At 42.4% G+C, this 26,595-nt stretch overlaps 1 protein-coding gene across 2 annotated transcripts in view; it reads left to right on the top strand.

Annotated features, from left to right (window-relative positions):
- PRIMA1 (proline rich membrane anchor 1) overlaps positions 1 to 26,595 on the top strand; it is a 50,535-nt gene that overhangs the window by 8,569 nt on the left and 15,371 nt on the right. For both annotated transcript variants that reach the window (XM_066552630.1, XM_066552631.1), the window contains exon 3: positions 19,775 to 19,904. In XM_066552630.1, the coding sequence (XP_066408727.1) occupies positions 19,775 to 19,904 (130 nt within the window). The remainder of the gene's footprint in view (positions 1 to 19,774; positions 19,905 to 26,595) is intronic.

The raw sequence follows: 26,595 nt of genomic DNA, 5'->3' as shown, positions 1-26,595 counted from the left end.
ACTACATAAAAATGCTTGAATTGCTTTCAGAGCTTTGTGAGCAAGAAAAGGCTGCAGAGGGAAAGAGTTCTTGAAGAACTCTTTAAGGACAGCTAGGTACTGTCCTTAAAAGCTCCCTCTGTAATCAAAGTGAATGTTGCTGGAGATTTAGATCAACTCTAAAGCAGCTACCATGGTTTGGGCTGGGTGGTTAAAGCCAATAGATGCAAAAATCTTGTCTCTCCAGTCACTACAGACACTGACAGTTCAGTTGTCTGCTGTATGAAGCATCTAGTGCTCTTTGACATGGCCTCAAGCTGCTGTTGTGGAAAATCAGGGAACCCTCTGATGTGTCCTCTCTATTAGTCCCACCTGATTGTTTTACAAACCCTACTTGGTTATATGGGATGGCACTGCATAACTGTTTGTGAGCAGCTGAATCACTCCCTGAAAGGCTTTTATTGTGCTGTGAGGACTTTTAGGAACAATTATAGTACATTTAGTGTCTCTTTACACACTTCAGTATTGACAGGTTGATCCAGCAACAAATCTTTAGTTCTGCTTCCTGCAGATAGATTTATACAAAATCTATTAAATCCTAGAATTCACATATAATAGCTGGGAAATGCTGTGTTTACTCTGAGGGGAAATAACTTAATTCCCTCTGGAGAAAATGAGTAGAATCACACAGCTTAGCAGGCAGTCTAAAACCACAAGCAGTGTTAGGAGCACCAGCTTTCCCTGGTTTAGGAGACACCTCCTTGTTAGAGTTGGGTACTTACATTAAGAATGTGTGGGGAGTGTTTCAGCACATCCTGAGGAGGCACTGAATAAATGAATGAAACCATATGAATATGGGAAATTAAAAAGAGTGCTTTTGTCCTCCTTCAGGGATGACCCCAGGTCTCCTTTCCCCACATTTTTAACTCCTTCACATGAACCACTTGTGTTTATGGTGCCTCATCCAACCCCTGATGTTGCCTTCACTGCCTCTGCTCTGCAGCCAATTCCATCGTGGCAGCACAACCCTGTGTCTCCTCCTGGGAATCCATCTGCCTTACAGTATCCAGATGAAAGCTGCCATCAGCCATGCTGCTCCCTGTGCATTCTGGGTCTCTCAGTATTGCTGGTTCACCTGCACCTTTTTCTGCAAAGTGGGACACATGGGCTGTTTGAGCTTTGACTTTCCTGAGCTTCATTGCAGATGCAGGTTTTTGTCATCCCAGTGAGATGCTGCAGTCTGATTTGATACAGATGTGTACCTTACCCAGGGGCTGAGGAGAGGGACTCCAGCCCATGTTAGGAGTACCTAGGATGGTGGGGACTGTGTGATGGTTGGGACTGTCAGGAGACACAGTCCCTGAGCCTGTGGCAGCTCCTGCAGACGGTTTGGCCATTGATGTTTCCGGAGTAACTCCCCTTATGCAAGCAGCAGCCTGCTCTTTAACCCATGCCTAGAAAACTGCTCCTTGATGAAGTGAAGGGAAAGCTCATGAGGCTCTAAGGGGCCTAAGGCCAACTAAACTTAGATGCTGACAGCAAAGGAAGAAGGAACTTTCAACGAAATTGAGTGTGTTCCCTAGATATGGCTGTAATGACCTGAAGGCAATACAGATGCTCAGAACCTGGCCTTTAATTAACTGTGTCTTTTTCTCTCCATCTGCTTTTCTCCTTGTCTCTGGATTTTAGCCAAGACTAAGACAAGGTGGATGGAATACTTGTTTAGGCAGCATTTCCAACCCAGCTTCACAGGCCCATGAGATTAAGCTAGTTCAAATGATGTTGATCCTTAAAAATCTGAAAAACTGATGTTGTCAAGCCCTAAATACTCTGTGAGCATGCAGGTTTCTCCAGGGGCATTGAAAAGAAGAATTTTTTTTACTTTATCTGGAAGTAAAAGCCAGGCTTTCAAAAGAGGAAAGGGGGAAGGGGTTAGAGCTAGATATACACAGTAGTCAGGATCAGTTTTAACCTGTGTAAGGTCTTATAAAAAAAAATATCAGAAGTGACTTCTTTAAAATGATACAAGGAAGAGAAAGGATGTTCTTGCCTGTACTCCTCACTTATTGGTGAGCAACATTTTGCTCTCTGCTTTACCTTTCTCCCATATTGGACAAGGAGTCCATGGTGTTGCCATCTGCTCTCTGGACAAAGGAAGTGTTCATTCAAACATTGCTTCAGTCAAAATTTAGAGGAGGAAACTTAAGCTGAGTCTGGATACATGAACCAGTCTCTGGTGGTTGGATGCTGGCACAAAGGTGCACAGTGAAGTCTTTACAGCTCCTGACCTTAGTGGAAGCTTGCCCTGAGCTGTCAGCTGAGATCAAGCACAATCATGTCAGTGCAGGGCCAAAGTGAATGACATCACTGCAGAGGACTCTAATCTCCATGCAGTAATTGTATCATTTTGTTTTTCAGAGTGAAATCTTTATCTCTGGAGACAGAGCATCTAATTAACTAATTATTTGGACTGGTGAAAATGCCAAAATAAAAATGACCAGCTACAAGAAGGGTGAAACCTTTTGGCAGCTGTGTAAGCTCAGATGTACAGCCTCATTTCAGAAAGCATGTAGGGTCCCTTTAGTGCAAGTAGGAAAGATAAGGGCATTCAGATCTTTTGGGACAGATTGTAGATTAATGAAATGGTTCAGGTTAAAAAGTACCATAAAGATCATCTAGTTTCACCCCCCTGCATGGCAGTGATACCTTCCCCTAGACCAGGTTCCTCAAAGCCCCATCCAAACAGGCCTTGAACACTTCCAGGGATGGGGAAGTGCTCCTTGAACACTTCTGGACAACCTGTTCCAGTACCTCACCACCCACACAGTAAAGAATTTATTCCTAACATCTAATCTAAATTTATGATCTTCCAGTTTAAATCCATTACCCCTTGTCCTTAGCCATACCTTGTAAAATGTCCCTCTCCAGCCTTTTTGTAGGCTCTCTTCAGGTACTGAATGCTGCTGTAAGGTCTCCCTGGAGTTTTCTCCAGCTCTCTCAGCCTCATAGAAGGACCTCTAAGGTCTCATAGAAAAGGTGCTCCTGCCCTCCGATCGTCTTCATGCCCCCCTCTTGGAGTGAGTCCACATCCTCCTGATACTGGGCCCAGAGCTGATCATGGTACTGCAGGTGGGCTCTCATGAGAGTGGAGCAGAGGGGAGAATCCCCTCCTTTGACCTGATGGTCACACTTGTGTTGGTGCACAGGACACGCTTGGCTTTCTGGGCTGTGAGCACTCATTGCCAGCTCATGTCAAACATCTTGTCCACCAGCACCCCTAAGTCTTTCACCTCAGGGCTGCTCTTAATCTATTCTCTTCACAGATTTTGTTTGTACTCATGATGGCCCCAACATGGGTGCAGGACCTTGTTGAACTTCACAAGGTTTGCACAGGCCCACTGTTCAAGCCAGTCAAGGTCCCTCTGGATGTCATCCCTTCCCTCTGGATGACATCTGCTCCCTCTGGGTGGCATCCATCCCCTCCATCATGTTGAGTGAATGACACATCTTGGTGTCATCAGCAAACTTGCTGAGGATGTGCTCAATCCCACTGTCTGTGCTGCTGACACAGATGTTAAACAGCACCAGTTCTAATACCATCCTCTGAGGAATGTCACTCATCTCTGGGCTGTCACAATGTGTGTATATTAGACAGGGATCTGAAGAACAGGAATAGTCTGTAACTTCTTAAACTTTGTGTAGGTTTTCAAGTAAACAAAGTTTTCAGATGTCTTGCTAATTGTTAAAATAGGCTTTCAGAGCAAGAACTTGTTATAGAAATAAACATTACATGGCCCTAGGACATAAAAGAATAAGAAATGGGTTTTCCTTGGGATTTTCTTGGTCCTAAATCCTGATGGTGGAATGCACAGGTGATCCACCGTGGATTCAAAGAATGAGTTAGAACCTTATGCTGAAAACTGTCTCCATGTTGCTATTCCAGCAGGAAAACTGAGCATGGTCCTGATGCTCACCACTACATTTCTTGTACTTGATGTGTTTGCCTACTCAATGCCTAAAGAACTTTTGTCTTTGGCAGAGGTCTGATTATCCCCCAGGAGTGGAGGGGAAGCTGTGATTGCAAAATGAATCAAAGCCTTCCTGGAGGTCACGATGTGTCTTCAAATACGAGATACCTGATGGTCATCTTGGCTCAGTCTGATTTAGGCTGCTGCAACAGGAGTTGAGCACCTCAGCGAGCTCTGAGTTTAAGTTTCCCTTTGGTTGAGCATTTCATCTTGTGAGGGCTCTCTGTCTTTACAAGCACCCACTGCAAAGCTGCTGGCCCTAAGTGCTCAGCTGGCAGGACCACCCTTCACCTACTGCCCTTCTGCCTGAAGGACTTGTTCATCTCTGAGATATTTGGACATATTAGAGGAATCTTGGGTGGATTTCTCCCAAGTGATGCCCAAAGGAATTTTAGCAAACAGACAGGGCTGGGTTTGTTTTAGAATATGGGGAAGACATTTTCCTCCATCCTGCATACAACAAAGTGACTCCCAAATCTAAACAGCAGAGAACTACAGTAGCCCCAAAATGGCAGGGGACACATTGTCTCCTGCATGAAGACATTTACAGTAGTGACTGCTACTGTGAGAGCAAGTCTGGTCTAGACAGTGACTTTTTTAAAATGCAAACAGGATGCTGAAACAGGGAAGCCCTTCCAGTTTTGGTAACACAGCTGTCACACTGTGAATTGCAGTCTTGTGTGAGAGCATTGTTCATAATTTACAAAGCAAAACCAAAATTCAATTCTTCTCATCTCCCACATGCACTTTTGTGTTACTGGAGGAATGTGACTCTCAGAACTGGCTGTAGGATTTGGAGACTTTCAAATGAAATTGAACTCTGAGCCCACAGCCATGGAGGATGGCAGAAGTAGAGTCTAGTCCAAGTCCCCATCATGTTGTTTTCACATCACAGACACTACCTTCACTCTTAGCACAGTGAACCAAATCATTAAGCATCCAAGACTGGATTAAGCAGAATTCACCCATCTACATCAGAAATGCAGTGATTGGATTTTCTGCCTCAAATTGCAGGCACTTGATTTTGTCACCAAAGACATATAGAATTCAAAATCCTGCCTTTTTTTCCCAGGAAGCACATTTATTTCTGGTGTAGGACTAAAAGTTACAAGTCCTCACCTCTTCTCAAAATGAGAAAATTATTTTTGATGAGGAGATTCCTTAAGCAGCAGTCAAATACAAAATTTGAAATAGTTTGAGCATCTGTTATATTAAGTCTGAAGAGCAGGATTAGTGATTAGAAAGCAGGTAACACTGGAAAGGTTCATACTAATACTTTCATTATCGGATTCTGCTGTCATTCTTTCACCTAACATCTCCTCATACTGAGTTGTAAAATCTCTTTCTGTTTGAGACACTGGTAAGACCAGATGGTCAGTCTCAGCTTCCAGTGCTTTCCCATTTCAGAGTTTTTCATCAATAAATTCTGAAATTTTTTGCCCAGTCTGATTGTTATTTAGGCAAGAGATTAATATCTCCCCTGCTCTGGGACCTTGCATATTTGTTCTGAATTTTTCATACAGTAATAAATTGATATAATGGAAAAATCCTCTCTCTTGGAAATGCATTTTGAAGTATTAAAAGTAAGAGCCTCAGGCCAGATTTTGCAGTGCACGAATCAGTAGGAGTTCTGTTGTCTATAGATAAAAAGCATTGTCTAATTTTTAAAAAGAACCATCACATATTAAACTGGTTCTGCAATAGAACAGTCCTTTCTACTCTGAGATGCACACTCCAACATCTTGATTTTTTTTAAGCAGAAGGAGTCAGCTAAGCTGAAGACATTAATTCCTTCTGTGGATGGCAGTCCATTTGTACATGCCTACCATTTCACTGATTAAGAAGATAACAAATCTTCAGTGAAGTTACTGATGAGTCAGAGGCTGCTGATTTACAAGTAATTGTAGGTTCACCTGCTCCTGGCAGAAGGAGTTGTGCCTCATCTTGACAAGTCAAAAGTAAATGCTTAATTGGCACAAGCTGTTCCAGCAGGGAGGGCTAAGCAGCTGACCTTGGCAAAGCAGACCTGAAGAAATATGTTCTTGTAAGGGTTTTGTGCATTGTATTGTTATGAACAGGATATAAAAGTGCTGCCCTGCTTGTGTAATTGCAGCTTAAGGGCAATATTTAAGTCAGTGTAGCAGGTCAAGGAAGCAGTAGGCTGGAAATTCGGGATGTTATCCCAAAGTGAGGACACAGTGTCCATTAATATAGTATGAATATCAGCTAATAACTGATGCTGCTGCCAAAATCTGTTATTAATAATTATGCAAGTTAATTTAACCCTTCCACTAGTAAATTATGTTGCATTATAACTATATAAATATAGCAGCAAATTGTGGCTCCCTAATGGCTGTTTAAATTAATTATTTTATTATTTTGAAATGTCTTTTAAATGGAGCTAGTATTTCATCAGTTCATTGGTTAGAAATAATTTTAGACAAAGATCTGTTCCTTGACAAATGCTGCTATTAAACTGGACTTTTACCAATGGAGCAGGTTCTCTTGAATCATCCCTGGACATTTTCCTTTCCTTCTGAAAGTGATGCATATTTTTATTTCATAGCCATTATCAAAGGAAATGACTGTCAGTGGAGCACAGGGAGGGTTTGGTTTAACTCTTGTTTCAATCTGGCCAAGTGCAGGTGCTCTGCCTCAGCTTTTCAGAGCATCCTGTACAGGAGGGCTGCCCTCTGCTGTGGGCTCAGGAGGGAGTCATGGTCTGTATAAAGCCTGGGGGCAGTGCAGTAGCAACCTGTAACCAATTTGCTTGCCTTTGTGGCTGAAAAGAAACCTGTGCCTTGTCTTTTAGCTTTCCAGGAGTTCCAAATACACTGAGTGGTGATTGAGGACTTCATATGAGGGCATTTGGCAGGGTGAAATGCCTCGATCTGTTAATGTGATGTAATTGCCTCTTCAAGTGTTCTGTATTTTATGGAAACTGCATGAAAAATTATTAGTTGATAAATGTAATTTTACTTATATTAGAATTAAATTTACACCTGGTTTGGAAGGCCTTTCACATTTCAGTTCCATTTTATTCTGGATGGGTCATCAATTTAATTTCCCTTAAGTTGAATCTGAATACAATTTGGAAAAGGAACTTGAGAGCAGTAGGTATGGGAATTATTCACTGATCTTTTAAGGGACATTTTTAAGTGATCATTGTAGCCCTTAATTCCAGCAATAACTGAGTTATTGAAGGGATACAAAGAATAAACCACATAACATCAAATAGGAGGATTATGTTTATATAGATGCCATACATCAACAGAAGTATCAGCTACACAGTCAGCTGGCTGTTCCCTAAAACTTAGACATATGACTTGCAAAATGGCTTTCTTTGTAAAATGAACTCTTTAGAGCCACCTGCACTTACCAATCTAAAGTATATGTCTGTTATAGTCACTCTCTTCATATACTGGGGTGCCCAACAGGCAAACCATTTATTTTTCAGAGATGGACATAAACCAGTACCTTAGAAACTGTCCTATTAACACATTAGGAAAATATGAAGAGTGTTTCCAAGTCTTCCACAATCTGTTTTAGGAAATTCAGTCTGCAGTTGGTGTTGTCTCAGACTTCCCTGAAGGTGCTAATTTTGAGAAAGTGTCAGCATTAAGACGTGAGGTTTGTCTAATCTTTGCTATTACCTAGAGGTTCTCAAGCTCTTGAAAAAGCTGTTAAGGATCTACAAGTAAATGATTTAATACCAGTAGCACTGAATTTATTCACTTTGCACAGGTTGTGACTGATGGCACCACTCATGGGAATACTGTTGAACTCTAAGAAGTTGTGCAAATCTGGACTTTAATTCAATCTGTATATAAAACATTATACCAAGAAAATCTGTCATCTTTCTGTGAGATTGAATCTGCCAGCCCTGAGGTGTCTCATTAATCATTTGCTGGTGAAAGACTGGTCATCACTGTAAGAGTGTAGACTCCTGAAATCACATCTCAGCTGCCTGAATTTCAGCCTCTATCACCCCTCCTTGGAAGGTCTGTTCAGTGTAAGAGCTGAAAGACTGATAAGCTTTCAGAAGGTCTGAGGGTGACACACTGTGACTCCCACAAAGGAGGCATCTTGCCCACCCTCCAGGGAATGGTGAAAAGAGAATCCAGGGCACTGCTTCTGCCTCTGCCACCAACCTGCTGGGAGATCTCAACAGAGTCAGCTACAATATCAGACACCCAGAGTAACCATATCTGAAACAGAGATAATGTTTTCATCCTTGTAAACTTTGTATTTGAAACTAGTAGGTGTCAGGCACTGAAGATTATTAATATTATTATTATTGTTATGCTCAAAAGTAATGGTAATTTTTATAGGATTGATCAGCTGTGTCCTGTCCCAAGGAATAGGAGGCTGTACCATCACACAGTGAGGCTGTGGCAGGGCTGAGATGCAGCACCTGCAGCCACACCATCACCATGCAGTAATGAATGAAAGGAGGCAGCCTAAAAACCAGAACTATGGCTTGTCTTATTACTCCTCTGCCAATGATGATACAGCTTCAGCAAAACCCTGAAAAGGACAATATATCAGATAAGTATATTCAATAAGGGAATGAACAAACTGGGAAGGCTCACTGTATGAGCTTACAGTGTCCATACAACTACCCCTACCACAGAACCTTAACAGGCTCACCAGAACCTGCCTTCATGGCACCTTTTGGGGCATGGATTTCATCCAAGGGTACCTGAGGTAGTGTAGAAGCAAGGGCTAGGTTTTTAAGGGCTTTTATCTCCTAAAAATTCAGATAGATGCTGAATAAGTTCTCCAAGCCACTTAGCTCTCAGCAAGTGTCTCAAGCCATGATTCAATCCACCTTATTTGGACTGGACAGCTCTTTACTGATGTTTACTGTTTACTAATCTGTTTACTGTTTACTAATCACTTCCTCACTGTGATCTGAGGTGAGTGGTGGCCATCAGGTCACAAGGGAGGATGAGGCAAGTTTTCTACTTAGTGTCTTTGCTCTTTGCCAGTTGCTTCCCCATGAGCTGCCCTCTGCAGTTGCACTGCACCACAAAGGAGCCTATTTCTCCCAGAAATTCCCGGTACTGATGATGAGCCCATCTCCTGCCCTAAAACAGCCTCTGAAACAGCCTGAAAACAAGACAGGTTGACTGGGGAAGAAAGAGTCCGGAATACTTATTTCTTTTTATACCTGTTTTACTGCAGTGGACCTTGGAGGTGGTATTGGCTATGGGATTGAGGTGGGAAAATGCATGTCCTGGACCTAGTGAGTTCCAGTTTGGAAGCAACCCTTTATTTCTTTCACTGGTTCCTACTTTTGTTTGATGTTAAATGGCTCAGGGCACAGTGCCATAAGCCTGCAAGCAAAGATAGTCCTTTTCCCTGGCAGCTTGAAGAAGTCTCCTCATATCTGATTCCCAGAAGCAAACTTCTTCCTGCCCATGTTGAAGTTATTCACAGAGTCACAGAATCATTTAGATTGCAAAAGACCTCTGAGATCATAAAGTCCAACCTATGACCAAACACCACCTTGTCAACCAGACCATGGCACTAAGAGCCACATCCAGTCTTTCCTTAAACACCTCCAGGGCTGGTGACTCCAACACCTCCCTGGGCAGGCCATACTGATGCCCAATCACACTTTTTTTAAAGAACTTCTTCCTAATGTGCAACCTAAACCTCCCCTTGTTCAGCTTAAGACTGTCCTCTTGTCCTATGGCTGGTTACCTGCGAGAAGAGACTGACCCTCAGCTGGCTGGAACTCCTCTCAGGCAGTTGTAGAGAGTAGTGAGGTCTCCCCTGAGCCTCCTTTTCTCCAGGCTAAACACCCCCAGATATCTGTGTGCATGTCTGTGTGCATATGTGGATGTGGGCTTGTTAATGGATATAAGCCCAAGTGTGCTGAAATGGCAGATTTAGCATGAAGGTCCAGTGTTTTCAGGCCTCTTTTTTTCTGGATGCTTTTTCACTTTCATCACTGTAACATGATGAAGTCACAGTTTGGCAGGACAAGCAGATTGTGTTCAGCACTGATCTTTCCTCACTGAAGATTTGCAAGTGCTCATGAAATGCCTGTGCACATCAGTTGCCACTGAAGAGCTAGAGTGTGTGTTTGTGCAATGAGGTGGATGGTACTGGCACGTCTCTGTGCCTCTCAGTGGTGCCTCTGTTCAAAAGAACTGAGAACTACTGTCTCCAGGTCAGTGTTGGGCTCTGCTGTTCTGTCACTGACCATGGCCTTGCTGCTGTGTTTCCTTGAACTGGGGGTTCACAGGAAGGTCAGGTAATTACAGCTAGTTCTTGTGGAAATATAGATGAAGTACTTTTAAATCGGTACTTTAAAGTCTGTTCTATTAAAGAACTGGGAAAGAAGTAGCAACAGTGCTGACATGCAGCCTTATGTTGCACATAAGGCAACATAAGATCCCTACACCTTGCAACCATTTAGAAAGCTGGAGCAACTGTTCCCATCCTGGAGAAGGAGAAACAAGGCTGGAGTGGAAATTGTCCCAAAATCACTCAGTGAGAAAGGAGGAGAACTGAGCCTGGAACCCACCTCCTGAGGGGAATTTCTGTCTTCTGCAGTGACATGGTGCCTAAGTACAGAGAGGTTAGAGCCTGTGTCATGAAATGCAGAAAATTGAACTTTAGGTTGTATATCTTCATACCAAATTTAAAGCATCCTGGTTCTCAGAGTGCTAAGAACCTCTGGAAACCAGGTTACCTTCTAAAATAAATGCCAGGGTACTAATTTAACACCAAATGCTTTGGCACTTGTGACCTGTTGGTTAGATACCCACTAATGTGATTGACATCTCCTCCATTTCAGCAAACAGGCCACCAGGTCTGGCAGGGCTCCCTCAGCCATGGCTCCTAAGGAGAGGCAGCACTTAGGATTCCTGGGGGTGCCATGGGGACTTTCTTGGTGCTGCCCAGCCTGGCAGTGACCCAGGCTGTGGAGAGCAGAGGATGTGACCATGCCCATGAGGCTCTCCCAAATGCCTGTGTTGCTGCAGGAGGAGGTTGCCTTGCAAGGCACAGGCTTCAGTTCTCATTTGCTTGGGACAGAGAGGGACAGGGTGTGATTCAATCAGGGTAGAAACAATTCAGTCCTTTATGCTGAAAGAGAATCAGATGAGGAGTGAAAAGCAGTGCCTCATGGGGAGACTGCTGGTTAGAAAAACACCAGACAAAGTCAGATCAGAGGGCACTGGCTGATGTGAGCATGCATTGTAAAGATAAGTGCCAGAGCTGAGTATTAACACAGAAGCTAGCTATGATGTAATCTCCTTAAAAGCCTTTTTACCACAAGGTCTATAAATGCTACTCCTTCTCCAGATCATGCTTTAGAGAACAGATTCTCCCTCTGTGCTCTCTAACCCTGCTCCCCTCCAAAAGACCTCAGCAGCTGAAAGCATGTTTTGCCCCTAAATGAGGGGTACCTCAGTTCTGGTGCATCCCATCAGCTTCACCAACCACCAAATAGGATTAAGGCAGGCAGGTCTGGCCCTCACTCAGCCTGTTAATCATTTGGAACACAGACTTTCCATTCCTACTTTGTTTGACAATCCCTTGACTGCTCTGCTCTATGCATTGCCATATTTCCATGTGTATGTAGAACTCTAAATTGTTCTCTAGTTTCCCTCTGCAATTGTACAAAACCAACACAGGTTATCCCACAAGCTTAGTGTCAGCCATTCCAGGGCCTCCTGTGGGATCCTGCCTTGTGTCTGACCTTAGGGCTTGGCTGCACTGAGCTGCTGGGCATGGTGTCACTGTGCTGGCTTGGGGCAGAGATCTGGCGCCTGCCTGGCAAGTCAGAAAGGGAGTTTGCTGTTTCCACCCCTGTAATGTCATTTTAGCCAAATCAGTTGTTTGTGTTTACTCCCAAAGAAGAGGAAATACAATCCAGAGAGGAGGACTGGCCAGGAGTCAAAAGTCATTTTGTTTTTCTGGCTTTCTCACTGAGGTGCAGTGAGTTTGCACAAGCCACTTTCCCACAATGTGCTTTACTTACATCTGGCCAACCAATATTTTTACTTATTATTATTTTATTTTGGTCCTAACAATATGTTCATTTTCTGTAAGAATCCCAAATCTGCCAAGGAAAAGCAGCTGCCTGTCACCTACCAAGAAAGCACGGTAACATGGAGCTTTAGTGAAATCTATTGCTAAACCCAAACCTAAATGTGTGCAGGTTCAATAACTCCTAAAGCTCAGATTTTGAGCATCACCCTTAACCTCCCCCTCCCAGCTGCTCTCTTCCTTACTGACTATCCATGCTCAGGTTTTTTCACCTGCGGTTCCAGTTCTGTTTCTTGCAATAAGCCACGCACTCCTCTTGTGCCTGTGACCTTCAGAAAATTCCTGCAGAACTACCCCTTTCCTTCACCTCCTGAACACTCCAGTCTCCAAAACTAAGCACAAAACTGGGTGTGTTTCTTGTTTCAGAAGAGAAGTGTTTTTAGAAAGGAGGAGAAAACTAAGAAGATGAGGCAACTGAGAGTGTAGAATAACAGTATCTACAGTGTAAGAGCTGCAGGGGAGGGAATTTCTCCAGCATCATTCCCACACATGTTTTTATTATAGCAGAAGTTCCCGCTGCGTAGTGATTGCAGCATCCCCCTTAGAAGTGTAGTAGGAACATATGCACAGAGCAGCTGCATGATATAAACTTGTCTGCAACAAAGTGTGATAAACAGAAGTATCATCTGCTACAGGAATAGCTGATTCCTACCAGTGTTATTTAACCTAGCTACTCCAGGGAGGCCATAAATCAGTGTGGGCTTTGTGCCGAGCACACCGCTATTGCCTGGCTGTTCACCCATCTGGATCATGGCACGCTGGAAATGGCCCTGGGCTTACAGGGAGGGCAACAGGAAGGGCAGAAATCTGTAAGGGAGTGAAAAAAACCAAACTTGACAGAGGACAAGCCACTTCTCCATCAGTGTGGAAAATGCCAGTCCTTCCTTTGGCAAGCCTGTCTGTCCCTGATCACCAGCCCGAGGGCTGCCTCCAGCAGGGGCTGTGGCTGCCACGTGAAGGTGAGCTCAGGGTTCCCTCTGGCCAAGCACAGCCCCAGGGCATGTGCATTGGGGTGCCCTGAGGATGCAGGTCGTGTCTGCAGTCATGGCTTTCTGCCCCTGGAACACACACCAATGTCACCCATTTCTTGGTCAGCCTCCTCTCCCCCATCCTCCCAGGAAATTTTCCACTTAAATCCAAGAGCATGGAAGGGAACACATACTTTGCCTGTTCTCACAATGTGTTTTAGAATAACAGCTGAAGATCTATATTTGTATCAAGTCTAGCAGCACCACAAACCCCACTAGCAGGCTCTTTTAAAGGATTTGTTTTTCCCTTGCTGGCTGCCTCTGACTGTGAGCAGCCCTGGGTACACGCAGCACGTTCCTAGCGCATGCATTACCCAAACACATCTGTAGCAGTCCCTACGTGATGAAATGCAGCAAACAGAGGGGATGCTTCAGCTGACACTGACTCACTGATCTCTCCCCAAGGCCCTGGGTTAGGTAACCAGTCTTGTTCCCAGAGAGCCCTCAGCCTCCAGGGCTCTGGAGACACTGATCCTGACCTTCAGCTACATTTCTCTGCTGAGCATCATCATGCAGATGCTGGGACAAGGTCCTCAGCTGGCACCAGTCTCACAGCTGGGTGGACTTCTGCTAGTTTACATCACTTGAGCCCTTGGAACTTCTTTATTAGCTGCCTAAGGCTTCATCCTACCATACAATTAAATTAATCAGCATTAAATTAATCAGCACTCACTTTAGGGTGAATCTACACTGCTGGGGGGAGTGAAGGGCCTTATGCAAAAGTAGACAAGAGGCCTCAGGCTCAGGACTGAAATCTGCTTCCTCACAAAAGACATGAGCATGTGATGGAGGCTCTCCTTGTTTCTTGTGCGTTACACAGTGCAATGCCTAGAGTAAATATCTGAGCCTTGGTGTTTGTGTAACTTCCTCTGCTGGGTTTTTCCTCACAGAACCCAAATTATTCATATTAATCAGGGGATTAATTGAGCTCCTCTATTCCACAGGAGCTTGGATGAGATGCCTTGATGTGAAAAGACCCAAACTGTAACACATTCAAAATCCTTCTCCTTATTTAACCGGGAGTTCATATTGGACTCTGGAGTGTCCTGGGGTTTTTTTTCATACACCTTGACATTTGAAATCACATTAAAACTTCTCAATGCTTTCTGGAATTGTCCCTGCATCCCAGTGTGATAATGGCTGCAGGAATTAATGTCTTCTCTGTCTTGTAAATGGGACATCAACATACAATTTATGTGAATACCAAAATAATAAATAAGAGTGAAGATGAGACCAGGACCCCAACCCTGTTTTTGCCAGAAGATTAACAGGTCTCTAAAATATGTGACATACATAGAGATTGCTGAAAACACACTGCCTGCATCTTCCTTTTAATTTCCAACCAAGACTGATAAAACACTTGAGGCCCTTGGAATATGAGCCTGCCTTCAAAATAAAATCCTATCCTGCTTCCTAGCATGCTAATTAAAAGTGCATGGCTGATTCAGGCAGCCTTACAATAGCAAGAGAAATGCTTCAGGCATAGAGAATGGCAGACTTTAGCCTGTTGTGAGTATACAATATTAAAAACAGGCAGATGTCTCATAAGGATGATTACGACAGCACTCTTGACCTTTCTGCAAGAATAGGAATAAGAGCAAAAGAAAAACAATAATCAGTTTTATCTTGAAAGCACTCTTCCTTTCTTAAGGCACGGAGTTGCTGTTGTAGGGAGGTGATGGGGGTCTCTGTCACCCTTCCCCATCACATCAGTGGACACTCAGCTGCTTGGGTCTCAGTCTGTGAGTGAACTGACAGACTGCACTGGAGACACCTCCCCTGGATTACGTGTGGGAGCACGGGTCACTGCCTCCCTTAGCTATTTTCCAGCTCAGCCCCGTGTTTGGTTTTGTTTTGTTTCAGGTTTTTTTGCTTTGTTTTACTTTATTCAGTCCTGTTTTTCCTTGCTTTGCAGAGCTGGCTGCTGTGGGATTGGCAGTGGGAAGGGGTGCCCTGGTGCAGGCTCCCTGCCTCAGCATCACTGCCAAGAGCTGCTCAGGGGCACCAGCTCAGCGTGGCCCCCCTCAGAGAGCCCTTTCTGTCTCCTGACAGACTTGGTTGTGTTACTTGTTAATGTCCCAGCATGCCCATGCAAAGAGCAATTAGCCTAAAACCCATATGGTAATGGAAAGTAATAACACTAATCAAAATAAATTATGGGAGCACTAGATTTTGAAATTATAAGCTTTATAAACTACAGCCATGACCACTAAAGATAACCTGATGGTGTATCCGAGGATTCCAAGTCCTGTTTCTAGATTCTGTCTCAGGCAGTACATGTATCACTTTTACAACACACACAAAACTATTTAATGCTTAACCCAGAAGATTAAAACAGCTTCATCACAGTTTTTTGTTGGAAGCTCAGAGCAATTTTGAGAATGACCACTGAGATCTGACCAAAAAATATCAGAGAACTTCTTGGGAATTTTATGGAAACATTCTTTCCAGTGATAGAACCTTTATTTTTGTGCCTAGACATTGAGGGAAACCCTCAATAGCTGAGCTAATCTTTTCTGGTATGCACATTTCTGGCTAGAGCCAGCTGTGTACAGATACCTTCTAACATTAGAGTCAGAGCTGTGTCTTTATGCTGAGTCTTCAAAACAAATTTAGTCAAAAAAAGCAGGTGTAAGTTTTTTGTGATGCTGAACAGTTTGATCTGAAAGCACTCTTTTGTTAATTTGCTTTGAATAAGTTGGATCCGTCTACCCACCACAGGGCTGAAATGGGTTTATTTGCTCATTGTATTTATTTAGGCCTGGTGCCTTTGGGAGTAGGAGAAGGTGATAGCCCTCTAAAAGTAAACCTAACCAACATTTGTACTTCATAAATTTTAAGGCCAAGAGATAAAAGGCACTGTACTCATGTGGACTTTCCAGAGCCAAAGCATTTTCTTTACTTATTCAAGTCTTATACTGAGTCCAATCTCCTTAGCTGAATTTAGACCTCTTAAAGTAAAAATGAAAAGACTACCTTAAACTAAGTTTTTTGTTTAAATATTCAACCAGAAATTGTAGACTATGGTAATGACTAATTATCCTTAATGATTATAATTACCCTATTTCTAATCTAAATATGTTTGTCTCCATTTGTAGTTGAATGCATTCCCAAGTCATTTGCAAACTGTATCAGTTTCATCACCCTATTTTGGGGGCTGAAGAGGGAGGTCACTGTTAAAAACCACATTCTTCCTGCAGTGACTTTCCATTTATAGTTAGGTTTTGAGACATATCGGTTCTCTGGCTTTTAACTCAATTTATGTGTGCCACACTGTACTGTGTGTAGCTTTATAGTGCCATAACCCCAGCATCACAGAGCACCCTCTGTGGCCAGGCTGGCCAGCCCTCAGCTCTCAGTAGCCCAGAGGGATGACAAAGGGACTTCTGGCACCCAGGGGTGTCCTCCACTCCCCAGGTACACCTCTGTGAGGGACAGCAGTCTGTGGCTTCTTTCTTTACTCAAGGGAAAGGGCACAATTTGGCTCTGAAAAATGCCATTTTTGGGGTTTTATAATGTGTTTGAAAGGGGTGGTACAAACAAGGAGGCAAGCAGGAGAATTGGTGCAATCTGCAGAATCTCCTGCACTTCATCAAAGGTGAGGACGATGAAACAAGTGGACACTGATATTGTTAGAGGTAGTGTGGGACATCCTCTGCTCAGTGTGTTTTGTGGTGATGCCAGTATCCCCCTGAGGAGTGTTTGGGACCCACATGTGTGCTCATCCTCTGCTCAGTGTGTTTTGTGGTGATGCCAGTATCCCCCTGAGGAGTGTTTGGGACCCACATGTGTGCTCATCCTCTGCTCAGTGTGTTTTGTGGTGATGCCAGTATCCCCCTGAGGAGTGTTTGGGACCCACATGTGTGCTCTTTCAGGGAGTGCCAGTGAAATGCGCTGCTACTCCATGCAAGGTGCACGGGGTGCTGCAGGTGCCCTCACACAGGGTAATTTCTCATCACTGGGAGCCCATTGGCACCTGTGGACTCAGCCCTTCTCCCCAGGTGCAGGTGATAAGCTGAGATCTGGGGGTCAAGCAGGAGATGGAGAGCCACCCCAGCCCCAGGGAAAGCTGTGAGCCCCAGCCCCAGGGAGCTGGGACATCAATGCCTCCCCAGCATCCAGAGCTCAGTGTGGGACTCACTAGGAGTGTCTCTCTGAAGATGTGGTTCTTCCCAGGCATCTTGCTGGTTCTTTTGGGAGTTTCCCTCTCAGCTGACATTTCTTGCTGCACACAGAGGAGTCATCCAGGCTCAGCCTTCCCACCATCATAAGGGGATTAAATGCAGTTCTTCCTCAGATGATAATTGTGAGGAGAAATGCATTAAGGACATAGAAATGCCAGGGTATGAGGGCTATGTGAACACATACTGAGAAAGACAGAAAAGCACATGTAACTGTGAGCTTATTGAAAAAGGAGTGGACATTTCAAAGGAAGACAAGATTAGCACTGCATTAATAAGAAGTAGAAAGATAAAGTAATTTTTTAATTTGAATGAAACCACGAGTCACTAGGAAACAGCTTGGTAGCTTCCAGCAGGATTTCTTGTGCTTCTTTTTGAGTGCCCAGTCTGGACCAGTGGGGGAATGAACTGAGCCAGGTGGTGGATTAGGCATCACTTCCACATTAGCAATTCTTATTTTTCTGTCATTAATGACTGCATCTAGGAGTAATGTTTACTATTCAATTCCACATATATCTGTTTATTCTCCGTGGAAAAATACTGTGACAGACCATCAAGGACTACATGGTGTACAGACATGTGACAAGCCTGGCTTTATATCCTGCCTCTGCCATTTGTCAGTGTCATTTATTGTGCTGAGAGCAGCCCAGGCTCACCACTGTTCTGCTTTCTGACTAGTTTGGTTGATCCTGTCTTTGAAGAAGAACAAGGGCTGCAGAAGGATAGCCCCACTTCTCCCATCTTCTGTGCTCTCATCAAATTTTACATGGCACCTGCTGATCAATGTTTTTCCTTTCACTTCACTGCTCCCTTTTGTGTTTTTCAGGACAGCACCAGAAGGGTAGAGTTGACCTTGACACTGCCTGCTCCTTCATGCAAACATTTTGTCATCTTTGAAATGCATTCTGTTCTGGAATGTAACATTGAAAACTCCCAGAGAATATTAAAATCATTAGCTTTATCAAAACACAGTAAATAGTTCCATCACCCACTGAAAGCAGACTTCCTCAACTGACAGTAATAAAGCAGAAATTCAGTTGCTGGGGCACTCTAGAAGTGAGCATTGTCAGAGGGGAAGCTGGGAACCACTAGCTGTCCAGCTGTTGGGTTTATTACCTTAATTGCTTCTTATAGTTCTTTACCTAGTCTTTTCCTAAGGTGCTGCTGTAGATTCCTTGGGGTCAATGTTGCCAACTCCTCTATACATCTTGCAATTGGAAAAAAGAAGTTTTCTCAGGAATTGTGTCATTTATTATTTAATCTATTGAGTGATAATCTAAGGGTATGTGTATCTTTTCCTAATCAAGCACAGGAGATAGAGGAGATGTCAGACCACAATAAATGATACTGGAGTGATGACATATTTTAACTTGTGCAGCAATTTGTGATATGTACTGGACATTTAGAATATCAAGTTAAACAATGAGACTCATAAAAGAGCCTTTTGCTATATTTCATTCTCTCACCTACTTACTTGAGAATATAGATAAAGGCAGTCCCATCAACTGATTCATTATTAAATGTCACTTAAGGTGACCAAAATTCTCATGGAATTTATGTGGTTGCAGAGGCTGTACTAAGGCTCTCTCCTCCCTCTGCAATACACTGATACTGCTCTAGGCATTGGCTATGACTCACCATCCTTCAGGAAATGTGTCCCCTGAAAGCATGGGAAAAGGAACATAGCCCTGAAGGAAAATATTTTAACTAAATGTCACCAGATACAAAATATTTCTTGTGTTGAGCGATACTTAAATAGATAATACTAGCCCTAAATGTAATAAGAAAAATATAATAATAATAATAATAATAATAATAATAATAATAATAATAATAATAATAATAATAATAATAATAATAATAATAGCTTATATTTCCACAAGTTAACTTTTCTTAATGTTAACATATCTTGACAACTTGGCTTAGAATTCAAAGGTAGTGTAAAGCAAAATAAGATTGTCAACTATAATACTCTGAAAGCAATTAGTAAATGCAATAGAACTCATATTCTTTTAAAACAAATCCCCCTTCCTCACTCCAAGGTTACAGTAATATTAGCTACAATACAGATTGGTAGGCACTGCTTTGGCTCCCAACTAACCTCCCCTAATGGGGTTTGAAGACATGCTGTTATCAGCATAATATCCCTCTCTAAAATTAAATCTGATGCAGCTGGAGATGGCGAGTGCAGAGGAAGATGTTTCCCTCAGGTAGCAGAGCTGAGCCTTTCTCCTTTGTGCTGAGTACCAGGTTTAGATAACACTGACACAGAGAACTTGGTCATCTGGGGACTGAGACAATAAATATTTAGTACCAATAAGAGAAATTGATTGCTTGGGGAAAAGAAAGAAATGGGTCCTAAATGTGAAATAACATCTTTGCATGTATCTGTGGTCCTGGTGTAGTGCTACTGCTTGAGTGACTGAAGCATATTTGATAATACCCTGTTGATTTGGGAGAATTAATGCATTTTTCCTCTCTCTTTTTACAGCTCCCAAGTCTACCTTTTGTCCCACTGAAGAGACCTGGTGGCCAGGCCTGGTTATTATCATTGCAGTATGCTGCGCCACACTAGTGTTCCTCTTTGTAGTTGTCATCATTTGCTACAAAGCCATAAAAAGGTAAGGCTCCAGAAGCTTTTACTGTGCTTAGGGCAATGCAGCCCCACAGAGGCTGACCCAAGGCTTGTCTCATGATATCTTGTCTAGTTTAAAGGCCCAAGACTTGTCTCATGATATCTTGTTTAGTTTAAAGGCATCCAAAAGGCCAAATGCATCCTGTAGCCAGTGTGTGTTTTCATTGGAAAGTCATTTCATGTACCACATCCTGCATGTGTAAAGGGTGTAGTTCAATGCACTCGTGGGCATAAGGAAGAGAAAAACTAGAAACAGGACAGAGCTACATTGTTCAGATTAATAAGAACTTGCCCAAAGACAAATTGCTGCAGAATGCTGGTGAATGTGGAGAGCTTTGGCTTGGGCAAGAGTAGAGGTAGGAAACACTGTACTACTTGTATTTGAACAGTACTTGTGGTAATGTTCAAAATTTACATGTGGGATGTGAGATTCTTTGCCCAGGCCCATTATTAATTTTAGCATTTCAAATTATTGCAAACTCTTATAGCTCAAAGTCCATGGTAATATGTGTAGTTTTTCATTTGGAGACTGTACTTCTAATATATTCTTACTTCAAAATTATAACCTACAGATGAAATTCAAAATCTCTCTGTCTAATGTAAAAGCCTCTGTGATGCCTATGTACAACACTGTGTAGTGGCCATTTCAGCCCACTGTCTTTGCAATAGCTGCACTTGCCTAGGCCTCAAGTAGGTAGGAAGTATTGACTTCAGTTACACAGAAAAATATGAGTGAAAATAATTTTTTCTTAAATAAAATAAATAAAAATTAAAATAAATAAATAAAATAAAAATTTCTATTTCCTCTTAAATAAATAAAATAAAATAGAAATTTATATTTCTGGTGGAAAAGGTCAAAACTTTAACATTTCCATTTTAAGATTCCAAATGCAAGCCCAAAGGGTTGATTTAGAAGAGAAAGTAATTTGTGGGAATTGTAGGCCAGATGGATGAAGGTTCATTTCTCCTCTATTGTATTTAGTATGGCTCTGACAACACCCCACAGCTGAGTGAGTGTTTGTGGTGTCACTGTTTTATACTGTGAGGGTCTTGGCTGGGAGCTATTGGTACATCCAGGTGACCCAGCCTGCAGTAGAGAATGCAGGATTCCCATCCATAGCTCTCATGAGACACTGCAGTGACATCTGAATCTCAGCTTGGATTAAATGACAGTTTTTTTCAACTTCATGATTTCTGAGTGATAATATTTTGGAGTGAGGCAAAAAGGAAAATAAGTAAAATTACTTTTCATGAAAAATATTATGTGCATGCAACATGATTGCAAGATTTTGTTGAGCCTCGGTGGGGTTATCACAATGGTGGAGCATTGGATGTGTTTTGTGGTTGTTGAAAAATTTATGCAGGATTTGAAAGAGCATCAAAAAGGGAGAATTCCAGCAAGAAGAGAAAGTCTCTATTTTAGATCTTATTAAATTTGCATAAGTATTTTTGCTATTCTAGTTTAGCTAAAATGAATGTTTATTATTTTGGGGGAGCTGGAAAGCTTTCACTCTAGCAACTGCACTTCAAAAAATTAGCTTTGGAGGACTCAGATTGGCATCCAATTGAATTGGTAACACAGTGCAAAGTCTCACACTTGTAGTTTCTGGTTTACCATTGCTACTCATTTGTATTTGTCAATTTACACCCACTGCTAAATTGTGAATGATTTGTGTCAAGCTGCAAAGTATCTGTATGAGAGCAGAAACTCTCCAGGGCAACTTGTGCCTCACGAGGAATTGCTTTTCAAATCTGCTGTGATGCTGGTAGATAGGAGCAATAGATGGGAGGAACAGAAATTAAATTAAAAGAGACAAATTTAGAGCTGCCTTGCAAAGGTTTGGGGAATTCACATGCAGTCTCACGCTTTGTTTCAGTGCAAAATAATACCAATACTTGATGAAGACACCCATTATTTGTCAACAGTATGAATATCAACCTATAAGTCAGCTGCTTGAACAGGCATTAGGCTCAGAGAAGAGTGAAAATTCCTCTTAGATCTTCTTATTTTTGACATTCACACTGCTGACAAATGCTAAGCTGAAAACTGCTCAGATGTGGAATGGACAGCTATGAAAGAAAATCGTATTAATTATAATTTTACAGGGTAACTAGAGCATTTCTTTTCATCAATGAGTCCTTGCTAAGACAGTTCTGCTAAAAGAATGCCCTGAAGGGCCTGGCAGCATTCCCCAGTAGTTCAGATTTCTTGATCCACTGTAACAGATATCTGTCAATAAATGCTGGGATATAAGATCAGACGCTTCACAAGAAAAGCATCTCTGGCTTCAACACAGTATTATTACATATCATTGAGCTGAATTGGCTCTAGCTAATGTGAGAAATACTCCCTCTGTTTTTTGCTGGAAGGTAGAAGTGACTAGAGAAAGAGTAAGGGGATTAATCTGGGTAAGGCAAAAGCCAAGAGTTCCTCCAGTGTGTTCCCAGCTTTGGGCTCCATAACCATGCTCTGCCCTGTCCTTCCTCACCCCCTCATCCCCAGCTCTCCTCTGCCCATCTCCTGCAACTGGGACCTCTGTCACTGCAGCACCTCTGACAGATCTGTCTCCTCCCTCCACTGAAGAGATGCTGAGGAGTGAAGTTACAGCAGTCCTCTGGTTGTAGGGTGTGACAAGGGTTAAAGGCTTTAGTAGCAAAGTGAAGGCAGGGATTTATTTGCATTGAGTCTGGCTTTGTAGTATTAATCCCTCACTTTCGTAAGAATCAAATTTGGAGTAAAAAGAAAAAAGAAAAATCCTATTGTGCTTAAGTTGAAATCTCATTTACTGGTTTCAAAGGGCCAGACCCAGTCAAACTCTCTTATGTCTGCTTTTCTGTAGCAGGAAGAGAGGTAGTGACCTCGAGGTATCATAACTCAACTGTGTTTTTATTCAATCTATATATAAACTGTGTCTGCTGGGGTAGTCTGTTTTCCCTCATAAAAGCTAAAACTTCAGTGTATCACCAACTTTAGGCACTAAAGTGATTTGTAATAAAATGCAGCCTAGTGGATTGGTGCTTCTCTGTATATAATAACTACCAGAAATAAGCAAATACACTTCTACCTCCATTTCTGCATCCACCCTGGAAATACTCAGGTTCTTCCATATGAAATGGCCCTAAGAAATGCTGAAATCCATCCCAGTGAATGGATTTGACCTCTCTGGTCCATGAGGGAACTTTCACCAAGTTGCATCCATCAACTTTAATACTCAGATGGGTTGAACTTTGGGAAGATACATATGAATTGATAGTTCAAAGGTGCTTCAAGCAACTTCTAAATTTCCTCTCTGTGTGGCTGGTGACTGCAGCATTGGACACAACATGACTGGCACACCAGGTACAGATGTGTGCTGCTGCATAGAACTAGCACCAGAGGAGACCACACATGATATTATGTGGGGCTGCAGCATGGTTACATGATGAAAGCACCCTCAGTTTGGCAGTGGAGAAATAGCTATTTTCTATGGTCTTGGTGTTAGAGGGGTATTTCCCCTTTTTAAAAACATTTAGATATTCTTTTAAGAATTTTCTCCATAGCACATCAGAAAAAAAATTAGCAATAGTCAGTTAACACCACCTGTGACGTTTGTAGACTTCTAGGACAGCCTAATCACTGGCTGGGGCTCAGCCTCACTGTAAGCAGTGGGACTTTTCCATACATTTCATGGATTAAAAAAGTGATCTCACAACCAGTGATTTCTGTGACACATAGAAAGAGCAGATGAATAACCGCTTCAAAATCTAGAATGCTTCCAAGTAATTCTTTACTATGTCTTTGTCTGTGAAAACCTGCCATTCTCACTTTTTCCCCAAAAGACTGTAATCAAGAAGTAAAGGCAGGAGGTCTAAAGACAATCCATAAACTAACACAGGGTGGAGAAAACCAGATTATTTCAGTTCTATGAGATTTTGGGGTTCAGGAATGTGCACCATGAATGCCAGCAGCTCTAACAAAACTTCCTCTGGTGTAAATCAATGCAGATTCAAAAACAATCAGTGGAATTCAGTTCATTTTAATCATCTCTGGAGGTGACTGTCTCTTAAGCTTTTTTTAACATCTTCAAGTACCTGAATAATAGTAAGACACTAAGACTGGAGGGAAGAGGGAAGTAAACACAGTAAAGAGGATTAACAAGAGTTGTTTGGTAAATAAGCAAGTGAGATGGGGGAGAGTGGGACATGCAGTGTGTAATCCTATTTCTGCAGCTCACTGGTGTGTCAGTGTCTGTGAGGGGAGTAAGATATTTACATAAAAGGGAAAAATAAATCCCTGGCTCCCTGTATAAAATTAAGATAACAGAGCCATCTGTCAAACCTCGAAGGGAAAAGCAAAGCTGAGCATCCTGGTCTTTATGACAAGTGATGTGGCACCTATTCAACCTGTCAGGGAGTGTTTCAGATGGCTTTCAAACATGTGAAAAATATATTCTCAGTATCTCTGGAACATCCCTGTAGTCTGAGATGACCCATGAGCAGGTCACTGTGCCTGGTGATGTGGCTCCTTGGTTCTGCTGGATTTCAGGTAGGATGGATCCATCTGTTCTCAGATGTACTGCAGGGTTTGCTGCCAAAGAGCCCTCCTGCTAGATCAGCAGGGAAAGTGGGCTGATGATAGCCAAGCTTTACATGATATACCTTTTATTCACTGTTCTAACTTTGTGAAGCCACTTTTATATGTTTCTCATAGTCTGAGAAAAAGGTACCATAAATGCCTACATAGGCACTTCCTTAAGGAGGTGCTGAGTTCACCTTCAAATAATAATTAAATGGAAGAAAACATTGTACTGAAATAAAATTGACAGGTCATATTTAAACTGTCTTAAAATTCATTGCTCAGGTATTTTTAGGGTGCTTATCATTTGTGTATGATTTATGGCCTCTGTATACTGCAGAGTTTCAGAAGCAGGAGCAAGGTTCTGAAATTTGGCTTTGTTTATCAAGATACTTGCAAGAGGAAGACACTGAGACTTTCTAAGGAGGCCAAGAACCGGTAGTGGGGACTGTGGTGAGGGTGCCCCATGATGCAGGGATTTATGTCCCACTAAAAAGGGTCATAGCCCTGCACTTTTTCCCCAGCCAGTTTTGTACCACTCACTCCCCTAAAGAGAAAGAATTGTGTAGTCCTCTACATGGTAATCTCCTATGAGCCACTGAGACTAAGCATGGTCTAGTCCAAAGTCAGTACTAATTGCAACAAAACAGTGCTATTTAGCCTGAGCAAAGAAGACAGAATCCTAAATGTACTTAATTGCTTTGAAGAGCAATTCACAGCATGACTGATGACAGACAGGTCAAGGTGAATTTAAATTGTTAATCTCTCCTATTCTCCCTGACACATTAGAGGAGTTTGTACTGAAATGGTGCCTTAATTCCTTGCAGATGAAGGGAAAGACAGTAATTGCTTAGAAGATAGAGTGAGATAGTTGGTGGAAAGGATAGATTTAGAACTGCTGTTTGAGTGGGAGATGCCCAAAGGGAAGAAGAAGGTTTGTGGGGCAGATCTCTGTGCCTTTGATGCAATTCATTGGTGCCAGACCAGATCAGCTCTGCAAAAGGGATCAATCCTTAAGAAGTCATCCCTAAGAATCATAGAAAGGCCCCAGGAATGTTACTGAGGGCAGCTGAGAAAAAGGCAGACTTTAATATTTTGGAAAAGTAAGGAAAAGATCTTTGCATTGTGGCCTGGGTCCACTGTCTGAATGTTGGTGTTTATCAGCAACAGGATTAGTATCAACCACTGGACACCACTGTCCAGGTCCTCTATCACCTCTAACCAAAGCCCAACATCCCCATGTGTTGCTTTCCCTCTATGTCTAATCATCTCCCCGTGGTGAATTGACTCCCATCCTTGGAATAAGGCTGCAGATAATCTACTAAAGACAATTTAAGTACTCTGAGCAACCAATCTTTCTGCAGGAGACCCCATTTCTCAATCATCAAGAAATGAGTTTGTAAAATCACTGCTTGATGAAAACTGAGTGCTAATACAAGGAAAATCAATTGTTCTTCCAAGCAGTATTGAAGTCTGGATGTTGGTTGTGCAACTTTTGAGGGTAGTATTTATGAGACAAGCTGTTGAAGAGCTTTACAGCTTGACCAAAGCCCAGTGGAGATGCCAGAACTCTGCTGTATTTATTCTGCTGATTCAGTGGCATCAGTGGGGATTTTGGACAGGGGACTGGTAGTGGGTGCTGCCCGATGTTTTTTGGGTATATCAAGATGGAAAAGGATTGGTGTAATTTTTTAATATTTTTTAATAGAATATCAAAAGTATTGCAGCTACTTGTTAAGCTCTTTTGACAGTTCAAGGGCTGATGAGTGAAGTGGATAAAAGAGCCTTTTACAGCAGTGCCCACATGGGCACTGCTGTGCAGAGCAGTTTGTTTTGCTCCTGTCTGTGCAGAATGTGTTGGTCAGAAAAGCAGAAGGATCTGCTCTCCAGTGCTGTCAGTCTAACATTTTTATAAGTACTACATGTTTTTGTAAGTGTTGTAGGGCAGGATTGCTCTGTCTCTTCTAAGGTACACAAACTCACAAATTCTGCTAGGGAGAAAGTTTGTGGTCATAAATGGATAAAATACTCCACTGTTTCTCATAGCCAGGAACACTGAAAGCCTCCAAGAGGCTTACGTCTTTAGCATAAAACAAGTGGTCCAGTTGTTTCACAGAAAAGT

The sequence above is a fragment of the Molothrus aeneus genome, chromosome 6 (assembly GCF_037042795.1).
Source record: "Molothrus aeneus isolate 106 chromosome 6, BPBGC_Maene_1.0, whole genome shotgun sequence".
In the NCBI taxonomy this organism is placed as follows: Eukaryota; Metazoa; Chordata; class Aves; order Passeriformes; family Icteridae; genus Molothrus; species Molothrus aeneus.
Note: the sequence above shows the minus strand (reverse complement) of the source record. Positions and strands in the feature narration are given on the sequence as shown.